The sequence below is a fragment of the Fringilla coelebs genome, assembly GCF_963513975.1.
Source record: "Fringilla coelebs genome assembly, chromosome: 17".
Lineage (NCBI taxonomy): Eukaryota > Metazoa > Chordata > Aves > Passeriformes > Fringillidae > Fringilla > Fringilla coelebs.
In genome coordinates this window covers 15,361,372-15,374,547 of record NC_140043.1, presented here as the reverse complement: position 1 = coordinate 15,374,547, position 13,176 = coordinate 15,361,372, and the positions used below count along the sequence as shown (strand labels likewise).

The following is a 13,176-nucleotide window of genomic DNA, read 5'->3' as shown; positions in this document are numbered from 1 at the left end:
GATCCAGGGGCAGCCACAGCTGCTCTGGGCACCTGTGCCAGGGCTGCCCACCCTGCCAGGGAGGAAATGTCTGCTCTAAACCCTCCCTCCTTCCCTCTGCAGCCATTCCCCTTTTCCTGTCACTGCCTGCTCCTGCAAACAGTTTCTCTGCACCTTGCAGGACCTTCAGGTGCTGGAAGGCCACAGTTAGGTCAGCCTGAAGTCTTCTCCTCTCCAGGCTGAACAAACCCAATGTTCCATCCTCCCCAAATCAAACTGTTTGGTTTTTTCCCATAGTAATCCAAAGGAAGATTGCACAGAGATTTTTTTCTCTCCAATTTCTTTGATGTCATGTTTCTAAAAAAGTCTGTCCCTGGGTTTTAGTTCAGTCTTTCTCCAGAAACCCCTGCAGGGCAAGACAAAATGTGAATCCTCCATGACTTAGAAATGAAAAAGGGGGAAAAAGAAGATTTCTTCTACAACAAAAGGGAGAAGATTCACTGAAACCTGAAATCGCCTGCACAGGTCCCTGACTCTGTGAGCTGGAAATTGTTCTTGCTCTGGTGAGCAGAGCCAAAAGCTGATGAGGCTCTGAGAGAGCTGCTCCTAAATCAAAACTCACATCACTGGTGAGAGCTGCTTGAAAAGCGTGTGAGGGACAGGGCTGGGCTCAGCTGAGCCAGTCCTAACTGCCAGGATGGACAGGGCTGGGCTCAGCTGAGCCAGTCCTAACTGCTAGGATGGACAGGGCTGGGCTCAGCTGAGCCAGTCCTAACTGCTAGGACAGGACAGACAGGGCTGGGCTCAGCTGAGCCAGTCCTAACTGCCAGGATGGACAGGGCTGGGCTCAGCTGAGCCAGTCCTAACTGCTAGGACAGGATGGACAGGGCTGGGCTCAGCTGAGCCAGTCCTAACTGCTAGGACAGACAGGGCTGGGCTCAGCTGAGCCAGTCCTAACTGCTAGGATGGACAGGGCTGGGCTCAGCTGAGCCAGTCCTAACTGCTAGGACAGGATGGACAGGGCTGGGCTCAGCTGAGCCAGTCCTAACTGCTAGGATGGACAGGGCTGGGCTCAGCTGAGCCAGTCCTAACTGCTAGGATGGACAGGGCTGGGCTCAGCTGGAGCCAGCAATTTGTTAGAAGCCCCTGGGCTGTCAAAGCACTGGGCCTCATTCATTAAGAAATTATTTCAATTAATTCCAATGCTCTGATAAGGGCTGTTTTCACCTTACCTCAGCTTGTCTTTTTGAAAGTTTACAGACTTCCTGCATGATGTGGAATATAAAACAGTAATTTGTAGTCAGCACAAAAACGCTAATCAAGCTGCAATGCTATTATTAAAGAAAATAGCATTAAAAAGTACCAAATAAAACACTGAGCAAGCTGTGAAGTCATCCCATGAGCCTGATTCTCACACTTGTCCCAATCCACATGAAATTACCCTTTCCTTCTAAAATGTTTTGCTTCCTTGCCTTGATATGATCATTCTTTCACTCTGAAAAGCCAGGAAACGAGCTCAGGAGTGTCAGCAATCCCCAGCACTGACAGACAGATGTTGCTGGGTTTCAGCTTTGACAAGGTAAAATCAGAAATTCCTCCCTCTGTGCCAGCCCTTGCCTTGGGAGCTGCTGGGAGCCTGGCCAGAGAGGGGATGGGGCAGATCCACCCTCCCGTGGCACAGCCCTCTGCCTGCCCCTGCTCTCCCTCCTAGGAGAATGCACTGCTTCTATTTTGGAAACTCACAGGCAAGAAAAACCCCCACCAGGTGGATTTTCCTGTTTGTTCCTGACAGATCTGCCAGGGGCTGCCCAGCCCCGAAATCCCCCCAAACCCTCTGCAAACCTGAGCATCCTCCCCGAGCATTTCCTGGGGCAGGGGGGAACAGTTACAGCCAAATCTACTCAACTTGTACCTTTAAAATGTAATCTGAATCCAATTAAGAAAAGGATGAATAATTAACTTTGGCAGCCTGAGTGTCTCAGAGACATTAAATGCTGGCCTTGGCTGATGGAGCTAATGGTTTTAATTGCCTCCAGAAAGGCTGCTAAAATTCAATTTCAGTCCAGAGAGGCCTTGATTTATATGTTAAATAATAATAACAACAATACAAATCTCTGTTTTCCTTCAGCTTGCCCAGCACTTTGTTAGGTACATTCCATTTTTTTAGATGAACATCTGGGGTGAGTTGAGGAGGCTCAGTCTGCTCCCTGGGAGCACGGGATGGATTTTGGTGGGGCCGTGCTGGGTGGCACTGTACAATCACCACCCACTGAAAAGCCCAATTTGGTGCACAAACTTCTTTTCTCAAGCCACAGTGCATCAGAAACTGCAAATGTAAAGAAAAAAAGGCCTCTGAGAGTCACAGTGCAATCATCTCCATCAGCCATTTCCAGCAGAATTGTTTTTCAATTCCCCTTCTCTATTAACTCTACAGTTCCCAGCAATCTCCAGCAAAGTGCTGCAGAGGGGCTTTTCAGGATTAAAGGCACATTTCCCTCCAGCCAGCCCAGCCTGGTGCTGCTTATTTAAAACTTTTCCCTGTGACACAAAAAATACAGAATTTTCCAAATAACTCTGTGCCAAGATATTAATTAGTATTTTTAAATGCCCACATCATCTTTCAAAGTAGTTCTGGGCACTGTGTCATCAAACAGCAGGGGTTCTGCTCATTACAAATCTCAAAGTTCTTAGTTCAAATGAAGCTTGAAGGAAGCATGGCAGGGAGGAAGGACTCAAGTTGCGAGGTGGTATCAGATTATAATAAAGTTTGGGGAGCAGAAAAGCTCCAAGTTCTTGTAAAATCTGTTAGTCCAACACAGGGACAATAATCAGATGTGCTCCTCCATAGGGACAATAATCAGATGTGCTCCTCCATGGGGACAATAATCACATGTGCTCCTCCACAGGGACACAATAATCACTGCCATGAAATGGAGGGGCAAGTGGAGAGAGTGAGGAGGAGCAAAGGAAGTTACAAAGCAGTGCTGGAATAAACAGCCAGGCTGATTTATCTTTGTTCATCTGAAGGTTGAGGCTGTCTGAACTGTGTGCAGATCTCTTCAGTTACACAAACTGTCAGTGGCAATAAACAAGGAACAAAAAAATCTCAGTGCCTATCCAATTTTTAAATATGCAGCACAAAGAGAAATTACTGGACTTGGGCATTATTCTTTTTATGTTCCCAGCAATGAAAAGCATGCTGAGAAAAGTAATTATATAAAAATTACAAAACAGCAGAAATTGGAGAGTGCCACATTATTTCCATTTCATTGTCCTGTTCGAGTATGGAGCTGGCTGAAAATTTTAAGAAAAAAAGCTTATGATTTCAGACTGCTGCTTTATTGCACACAAAGTGCAGTGTTTGATTAATAACTGCAATATTAGATTTAGGAAACAATGCTGCAAACTGATAAATTACCCATCTATCCCCCATATTTTTAAAGCATTTTGCAATACTAGGACTTTTTCAAAACAGCCTTTATGAACACAAATTGATGCACCTTTTTCTCAGTCAGCCATGCGTTATCAAAACTCAGCTATAACAGTGAAAGCTAAAATAAAAACACATATATTGCCACAAGAAAAGAAATTTGGGATGATTTTCTTTTTGTAAATAGAAGCTCACAGATGAATACCCAAACCTTTTCAGAATCCTGGGCTCCCTAAAAATGCCAAGCGTTGTTTCTACAGTCCCACCACCAAGATCAGACAGTTTTAAGTATTTTCCCTGTATAAACACTTGTCTGCTTACAAGCCCATTGGTGAGCTGCTTGAACTGTATTGATTGATGGTCTCCTCTGAATTGTGAGCAGGCTACAAATGGCATAAAAACAAAGTCATTTCTAGCTTTAGAAATGCAGAAAACGTGTTCAAAACCCCAAACAATTTCTACCACAGACTGTATAACACTACTGCCTAGCTGGAAATGTCCATCCACATCTGAACTTTATAGGAGCCATTTTTATATTCTCACAGTTGGGAAAAACAGCAAGAGGAAAAACAGGAAAAAAGAACAATTTCAGAGAATGGTTTAGGAGACATAAATATTTCAGCTGTGTCCTGCACTGGTGTTTTGGGGGACCCGAGCTTCAAACTCTATTTTTCTGTGGGAGAAAATGATTCCTCTTTAAAAGGATTTTTGAACCCTGGGTGCCCAGGTGCCCACCATCCTTCAGCTGGAGTGACAATCTCGTGGCAGATGGTACAAACAGCCTGGCATGCTTTGGAGCTGTTGGACCACTACAAAAACAAATCTGCCAGATGGCTGGCATGTTCCTTGGCAGGAGCAGAGGCCCCACTGGCTGAGGGGGGGTGAAGCTGCCCAAAATGCAATGACAGCATCTGAACCTTCTTTGAAGCCCTTTTTGCTGCAGCTCTGGGCTGGGTCCCTGCTGCCTGGGAAGGAGCACTCCTGTCTGTGTGTGTGTGCCAGGGGCTGCTGCTCTGCCTCTCCTGTCCCTGTCCCTCCTGCAGGAGCCCCCAGCCCCGAGGGGATGCCCCATGTCCCACCCAGCTGCCATTCCAGGACACTCAGGCAGCTCCTGGCCCCTCTCCAGAGGGAACAAACTCATGGAAATAAAGGGGTTCCCTCTCTCTCCCACCACAGCCACACTGGGGCTGCTCCAAACCTGTTAGTGCTGGCTGGAGGAGAGGCTGGAGCTCTGCTCTGTGCACCAAGGAGGGAGCAGAGCAGGACAGGAGCTCCCAGGGGGCAGCTGCAGCAATGATCTGTTTGCTACAGGGACTTCTTCCCCCAGCTCGGGTTCCCCATCAGAGGAAAAGCTGGGTCAGAGCATCCCCTTCATGTCTGAGAGCCAGGGTGGGCTGGGAGGGGGGACTGGGCAATCCCCAGCTCCTGAGAGTGTCCCACATCAGGGTGGGCTGGGAGGGAGGACTGGGCAATCCTGAGTCTCAGGTCCTGAGAAGGGAAGGGGGGACTGAGCAATCCCCAGTTCCTGAGAGCCAGGGTGGGCTGGGAGGGGGGACTGGGCAATCCCCAGTTCATCTGAGCCAGGGTCTGCTGGACCCTGGGACTGAGAAATCCTCAGCTCCCTGTGAGTGTCCCACACCAGGGTGTGCTGGAACCTGGGACTGGACAATCCCCAGTTCCACTGAGCCAGGGTGTGCTGGGAGGGGGGACTGGGCAATCCTGAGTCCCAGCTCCTGTGAGTGTCCCACACCAGGGTGGGCTGGAAAGGATGACTGGGCAATCCCCAGTTCCTGTGAGTGTCCCACACCAGGGTGTACTGGAAGCAGGGACTGGGCAATCCCAGTTCCTGTGAGTGTCCCACACCAGGGTGTGCTGGATTGAGGACTGGGCAATCCCCAGTTCCTGTGAGTGTCCCACACCAGGGTGTGCTGGATTGAGGACTGGGCAATCCCCAGTTCCTGTGAGTGTCCCACACCAGGGTGTGCTGGATTGAGGACTGGGCAATCCTGAGTCTCCCTGACCTGGTCAGAGCTGTCCAAGAGCTCCCTGCAGTCTCCCCCTTCTGATTGCCTGCTGACCCTAATTACACCCCTGACACTTCTCCGAGGCAATCAAGGGTTGAGCGTGTTCCTTCGGGAACATTCTGCTCATCTGCAGTCCCACTTTACCTTCAATCAGCTAATTTATTTGTTTAAGCCAGTTGATGACCGCTAATCTCCAAAATTCAAAATAAATGTTATCATTCTCAGCAAGATAAAGGGATCTCAGCAGGCAGGAATGTGGGCCAGGCTGACACAGAGTGATAACACACAAACCATTCCAGCCTGCCCTGGGCTCCAGGCCAGTGCCAGGCTGACATCTGAGCACCACACGGCCCTCAGGCTTCCAGGATGGCAATTCCAGTCCTGAAACAAACTGGTTACCCCTGCTGATCCCCTGCCCCTCTGAGCTGAGCACATCAGCAGCATTGTGTCTGTCCTTCTTTCACAATCACCTTGGCTCCAGTGCCTCAAAGCTCCTGCTGACACCAGTGTAAAATCTGGAGTGCTGTGCAGCTACATCTGTAATCTGAGCTCAGTTTTAACCAATTCACAGCATTCAAAGTTCTCCCCATCCTGGTGTGGAGCCCACAGACTTTAGAGTGAAGGTTCATTTTGTCACGTTTCAGTTAATACCCCAGAATTTCACATTTTCCTCTGTGACTAGTCTCTTTCAATTCCTTTCTCTGAATATTAGAATAAAACTGATTTTTCATCTCAGCAGATTTCAGCCTTTGGAGATTACCTCCAGCTGGCATACAGCAGAGCACTGACTGAATTAACCTAACCTGTTCTGAGTAAAGATCAGGAGGAAAAATGGAGAACTCACAGCTTGTTCCCAGGAACTTCCTGGCATTTCTGTGCTCCCTAGAAATCACACCCACCTGGTAGCCTGGGAGGGAGGCTGGGCAGGGCTGGGGGCTGCCAGGGACTGGGTCCTGCTGCACTCTGCAGCTGGAAAATGCCACACTTAAACAGTGGAGGGACAAATATAACCAGTGAAGGAACAAATTTAACCAATGAAGGAACAAATCTAACCAAATTTAACCACAAGCCACACTTAACCAGTGGAGGGACAAATTTAACCAATGAAGGAACAAATTTAACCAAATTTAACCAAAAGCCACACTTAACCAGTGAAGGGACAAATTTAACCAAATTTAACCAAAAGCCACACTTAACCAGTGAAGGGACAAATTTAACCAAATTTAACCAAAAGCCACACTTAACCAGTGAAGGGACAAATTTAACCAAACTTAACCAAAAGCCACACTTAACCAGTGAAGGGACAAAATTAACCAATGAAGGAACAAATTTAACCACAAGCCACATTTAACCAATGAAGGAACAAATTTAACCAATGAAGGAGCAAATTTAACCAGTGAAGGAGCAAATTTAACCAAAAGCCACACTTAACCAGTGAAGGGACAAATTTAACCAATGAAGGAAGAAATCTAACCAGATTTAACCACAAGCCACATTTAACCAGTGAAGGAACAAATTTAACCAATGAAGGAACAAATTTAACCAAATTTAACCACAAGCCACATTTAACCAATGAAGGAGCAAATTTAACCAAATTTAACCACAAGCCACATTTAAGCAATGGAGGAACAAAGAGAAGGACTTAAGCCAGAAGATTCTTGTTGTAATTCAGCACAACTCAGGAAAAGCCAGCATCCCTGTGAAGCTCCACCAGGCTCAGCCCTCTGGGGCTGCACAGGAGGGTCTCTGATTCAGGGCTGGGGGCTCAGAGACACCTTGGCTTTGGCTGGACCCCCTGTGCATCCAGCTGGGGACAGCAGACCCCAAAGGACTGCAAAGCCACATTAATGGGATGCCTTCTGCCCTTTTTTTGGTTTTGAGCAGCAGGAAATGAGTGTGAGGAGGAGCTGATCCCCCTGAGCTGCCCCAGGGCTCTCCCTGGGGATGCTCTCCCAGCTCTGACCTTGCTGCACCTGCACTGGTGTGTGCTGCACCTCTCCATCACTGCCAGCATCCCCCTTTTTAGACCTTTTAGTTGTTTTCTGTGCCCCTGCCAGCCTTTCTGCTGTGCCCCCCTGGTTTTGCTGCAGGAAAGGCTCTGAAGGTGCCCCTGGAGGAGCCTCTGCTCCCCTGGGAGCTGCATTCATCTGCCTGGGGAGAAAGGGAATGTCACTTTCCACGGGAGAAGGGGAGTGTTAAACACCCAGAGAATCCCCAAGAAAAATTATTTTTTTTTTTTGTACCAAAATGATGAAGAAATCTACAGTTTTCAGGCAGTTCATTTCCAATAACTTATTTCTATTTTCTGTGAAAAGCAGAGCCTTCTGGGTAAGGATCTATTTTTTTCCAGAATCTAGAGATAAATAAACATTCTGTCAAGACCAGCGTTCATACAAAAAAAGCGTGATCCATTTCAATTTGTTTGGCCACAGATGTATTCTAGCTGTGTAAACAGAACTGTTCAAATGTGGCAATTGCATGCTCCCACCCTCTTTTACTTGCTTCACGTTATCTGTGCACTTCACTTATGAGGAGAGGATTAAAACACACAAAAGTTCAAGAGCAGATTTAACATCACTGCAAGAACGTTTTGGAGCATTTGTTCTGGGGTGATTTAAATGGGCCCTCTGAACCTTGGCTGGTGAATTTCTGAACACGGTGAACAAACACAAGGATGTGCTAAAAACCCACAGCACTTTAACATTTGCTGAAGAGGGTTCCAAGGACACCTGGGAGAAGTTTCCAGTTGCCAGGTTGGTTCAGCAGGCTTTCCTCAGCAAGTGCTTTGGGAATTTGGGGCTGCTGGCACGGCTCAAAAGGCAGGAATTCACTCCTTGCCTGACTCTCATCACACAATGAGGGCAACAATTCTTTTCACTAGTTAAAAAATCAGTGCCACAAGAAAGTCCTAAATGGTTCATTTAAAGGAAATGTCTTGGACAAAGGTTTGGGATGAGATTTTGGTTTTAACATAAAGGGGAAAACAAAGCCTGGTGGATGGAAATGCATCAGACCAAAAATTTAAGGAGAGAGGAGGAGTTGAAAATGGAGCTATTACAGGACTGTGAGGCACTGGAAGGTCCATTCACACCCAGCCTTTCCCAGTTATTGTTTCAGACCTCTTAAGGACAACCTGATTCCAAAGAATTCTGTATGAATATCTCCGATTGCTAATTACTAATATCACATAATACTAAAACTCATTGCAGCATCCCATTAATCATCACAATCCTAAATCTGTTCAGTTGAAAGCTGGGCCTTTCAGAACTATTCCCCAGTGGAGAGCCAACCAATCTTTCAGTGACATTTAATTGGTGGCTGTCCTGTTTAATCCTGGCTAATTCCCTGAATGCTGCTCTTTCAAACAGGGTTAATAATAGCACATTTCTCCCAGGATACTTCTGTCTTACAAGATGGGAGGTCTTGAGGCAAAGCTGCATTTTATTATCAGCCTGAAGAGTTCCTAGAAAAACTGTACTTGGAAACCAGATGGGGCCATTAGGTGCTTGACAAGTAATAAAGATAATAATGGCTAGATAAAAACGGGATGACCTGAGGGAGATAACCCCCCTTCCATGATCAGGCTGACACAGAGGGCTGGGGCAATAATTAATTAAACCCTCTGGATAACACAACAGAAACAAGAAATAATCCAGGCGGGGTGCAGATGAGCCCAGTTTCAGTCCCTTACTGAAGAGAGGATGTAAATGATGTATTTGTGGCTCATTTCCAGCAGATTCCCCGCCCTGCTGAGGCTCACCTTCAGGGGCACCACTTGCATCAGGATGGCGAAGTTGGTGAGGTGGTTGCAGAGGCACACGGAGTAGTTGAGGTCCCCACTCTGCCTCACACAGCCCTCGTTGGACCAGACACCAGTTCCATTGCTGGAGGCACAAAAACAAACGTTATCCCTGCCAAAATGCAGCTGCTGGAGCTTCATTTCACTGCTCTGTGCTGCACAGGGGATGGAAAGTTCTGGAAGCCATCTCAGGCTGGAGACCCCCAGACGCTGCCAGTGCCCTCTGAGCCCATCATGGAAACAGCAAAGGAAATATTCACCAGGACGAGGCACAGGTCAGACCCCAGGAACATCTCTGGAGTTCTATAATCAATGAATGATAACTGCATTTACCTTACATTTGGGGTCTCATTTATGGCATTTCACCCAGCCCCAGTTCTGTGTCCTGAGAACTGGAGCACCATGTCTTGCAAAACCCCAGAACCAGAGCTCAGAGCGTGTTCAGTGCTGCACCTTGTCTTGCAAAACCCCAGAACCAGAGCTCAGAGCGTGTTCTGTGCTGCACCTTACCTTGCAAAACCCCAGAACCAGAGCTCAGAGCGTGTTCTGTGCTGCACCTTGTCTTACAAAACCCCAGAACCAGAGCTCAGAGCGTGTTCTGTGCTGCACCATACCTTGTAAAACCCCAGAACCAGAGCTCAGAGCGTGTTCTGTGCTGCACCATACCTTGCAAAACCCCAGAACCAGAGCTCAGAGCGTGTTCTGTGCTGCACCTTGTCTTACAAAACCCCAGAATCAGAGCTCAGGGCGTGCTGTGTGCTGCACCTTGTCTTACAAAACCCCACAATCAGAGCTCAGAGCGTGTTCTGTGCTGCACCTTGTCTTGCAAAACCCCAGAATCAGAGCTCAGGGCGTGCTGTGTGCTGCACCTTGTCTTGCAAAACCCCAGAACCAGAGCTCAGGGCGTGCTGTGTGCTGCACCTTACCTTGCAAAACCCCAGAACCAGAGCTCAGAGCGTGTTCTGTGCTGCACTGTATCTTACAAAACCCCAGAACCAGAGCTCAGAGTGTGTTCTGTGCTGCACCCTGTCTTGCAAAACCCCAGAATCAGAGCTCAGAGCGTGTTCTGTGCTGCACCACACCTTGCAAAACCCCAGAACCAGAGCTCAGGGCGTGCTGTGTGCTGCCTGTCACATTGCCCAGTGCCACAGCCATCCTGTCCCAGCAGTTCAGGCTGGCAGCCCCAGCCCCAGGGCCATCCCTGTCCGTGCTGCCCCCCACCCAAGGGCAGCTGCTCTCTGCTCTCAGCATCCTCATGCACTTTGCTTTTTGGGTTTGAGCAGGGATCCTCATGAGCTGGCTTTTCCTGGCAGCCAGGAATTCCCTGTGCTCTGCAGCCCTGGCTGGGGTGGGGTCCCAGCAGCCTCAGGCACCCCAGCTGACCCCCACATCTGACAGGAATTATTTCTCTCTCTCTTCTGGGATTTCTCCGAGTCCTGCAGGCTGGCTGAGTGACCTGTGCTCCTCTCAGTGCTTGTTTTAAAGAGAGCTATTCCCTCATGCTCCTGCCCTTCAGGACCTCCTTCAGTGCTCAGGAGACTCTGCTGAGGGTGAGAACCCAGCCTGACTGCAGGGCACAGGGAATAAACCCATCCTGGCACCACAGGGCTCACCTGGAAACACAGATCTCACATCTGGGTTTGTGTCCTTCTAAAGCCCCAACCACATTCATAAAACCTGCTTCTAATTTATCCCAATTTATGAGTAACCATAACAACGAGGAGCTGCCAACAGCTGGGCAGCTCAACACAGGTGAACAGAACAAAACTTGAATAAAACAATTACTGTGACCTTCCCAAGTGCATGGTGCTCAGGGGGATCACAGCATCCCACACCCTACATCAAGTAGGCTGGCACTGTTACAGCTCAAAACCTGTTAATCTCCATGAAATTAAAAATTCGTTATTTGTATTCTTTCTCAATGAGTTCACTAAGAGCAGCATATTTCAAAAGGGGAAAAAAAAATTAAATTTATTCAGTGCTAAAAAAAAAAACCAACAAAAAGCTACTGCTTTTCCATAGCTGTTATTTTCTGAGTGAAATTCAAGGTGATATTTAGTGTAATTTAATAGAAGCAAGTTAAAGAATTTGAATTGTGCAACATACCTATAGTCCAGAAATGCACAGTAAAGATGAACTCTGTTGCTTTTATTTAGGGCTTGGCTGTATTGTCTGGGCGTCTGCAAGAGAAAAACAGAAACCCTGAGGAACATTTAGAAAGGGCTAAATTCACTATTCAGCTACTTCACATTCTCATTGCTGCAGTGGTTCCAAGAGACTGGTTAGAGATTAACACACCAGAACTGGCAGCAAAATTGTTCAGCCCTCGCATCTTCAACACGAGCTCCAAACATGCAAAGATGGTATTCAGTCTTAATTTTACACTCTGGGATTAAACTTTTACTGCTCTGAGTGAGGAATCTGTGCCTCTTTAAGCAAATAACAGACCAGGATCACTGCTGTACATAAGCACAAATACATGTGTTCATTTTTGCAGGACTGGGACATCATTCCTCAGCTACACTTGGCCTCTTTGGGTTTTGTTCATCGTTTGTTCTCACTGTGCAATAAAAATGTCACGTTTTACGATTAATAACTCTGAAATATGTGCATTACAATGACCAACTCCCAGACATTTTCTTTCCACAACAGCAATTATTTTAAAACATACATTCAAACTGAAAGAGCCGTGCTGTAATTCAAGATTTTATTTTAGCACACCTCAGCATTATAATGACATAATTTCTATCTTCCATAAACAGGTCTAGCAACTAACTCAATCTCCTGTATTCCAGGAGCTTTGAGATCCCATTCTCCGCTTGATGACAAAATTATTTAAATTATATTGGAGTGAAGTAACGGTTTGTTACAGACAAAATATGCAAACTAGAGGATTTCCAGCGTTTGTTCAACCCTTTCTAATACATAAATCCCTAAACTCCACATTATGTGGGCCCTGCCTTATGGCAATGTTTTAATTACAAGAGTCTCCAACATAAAAAATCACCGGTGAATCAACAGCTCTCGGATTATTGCAACACAGCTCTGCTGTCCACACCAGAGATAATCAAGTTCTGCTTCCCTTGTTTCAGGGAATGAGGGAAAACCCCACCACCTCATCCTGCTGAAACTCAACCAAGTACAAGAAGTTCCTGAAGCAATTTTCCTGCTCCCCTCTCGAGCCCAGCCAGGCACAGGGTGGCACAGCTCCCTCCTGGCTGCAGATAACCAGGGGTTCTGCCCAGCCCGGGCTCCTCCTGCTGCCTCGCACCTCTGGCTGTGCTGGGCTGCAGATAAGGACGCTCCCTGCTCAGCCCACCCCTCTGCTCAGCACAAACAGAATGTTCCTGTCTGCCTCAGCACAGCCTGCCCAGGTTTGCAGCTCCTGGCCTCGCCCTGCTCCCCAGCCCTGTCCCAGGACGGGGCTGCAGGTCAGGTGCTTTGGGAGAGAGGACTGTCCCTGCCACCCCAGCACTGTCACCCCAGGACTGCCCCTGTCACCCCAGCACTGTCACCCCAGCACTGTCACCAAGGACTGTCCCTGTCACCCCAGCACTGTCACCCCAGGACAGCCACTGTCCCCCCAGGACTGTCAGTGTCACCCCAGCACTGTCCCCCCAGCACTGTCACCCCAGGACTGCCCCTGTCCCCCCAGGACTGTCCCTGCCACCCCAGCACTGTCACCCCAGGACTGCCCCTGTCACCCCAGGACTGTCACCCCAGGACTGTCACTGTCACCCCAGCACTGTCACCCCAGCACTGTCACCCCAGGACTGTCACTGTCACCCCAGCACTGTCACCCCAGCACTGTCACCCCAGGACTGTCACTGTCACCCCAGCACTGTCACCCCAGGACTGTCACCCCAGCACTGTCACTATCTCTCCAGCACTGTCCCTCCAGCACTGTCACCCCAGCACTGTCACCCCAGCACTGTCACCCCAGG

At 48.1% G+C, this 13,176-nt stretch overlaps 1 protein-coding gene across 4 annotated transcripts in view; it reads right to left on the bottom strand.

Annotated features, from left to right (window-relative positions):
* The window catches only part of ADGRD1 (adhesion G protein-coupled receptor D1), a 126,497-nt gene that overhangs the window by 44,282 nt on the left and 69,039 nt on the right, over positions 1 to 13,176 (bottom strand). For all 4 annotated transcript variants that reach the window (XR_014616587.1, XM_084217295.1, XM_084217297.1 and 1 more), the window contains 2 exons: positions 11,339 to 11,412; positions 9,194 to 9,317 (listed from right to left, as the gene is read on the bottom strand). Coding sequence is in view for 3 of the 4 variants with exons in the window: in XM_084217295.1 (XP_084073421.1) it covers positions 9,194 to 9,317; positions 11,339 to 11,412 (198 nt within the window). In the remaining variant the exon portion in view is untranslated. The remainder of the gene's footprint in view (positions 1 to 9,193; positions 9,318 to 11,338; positions 11,413 to 13,176) is intronic.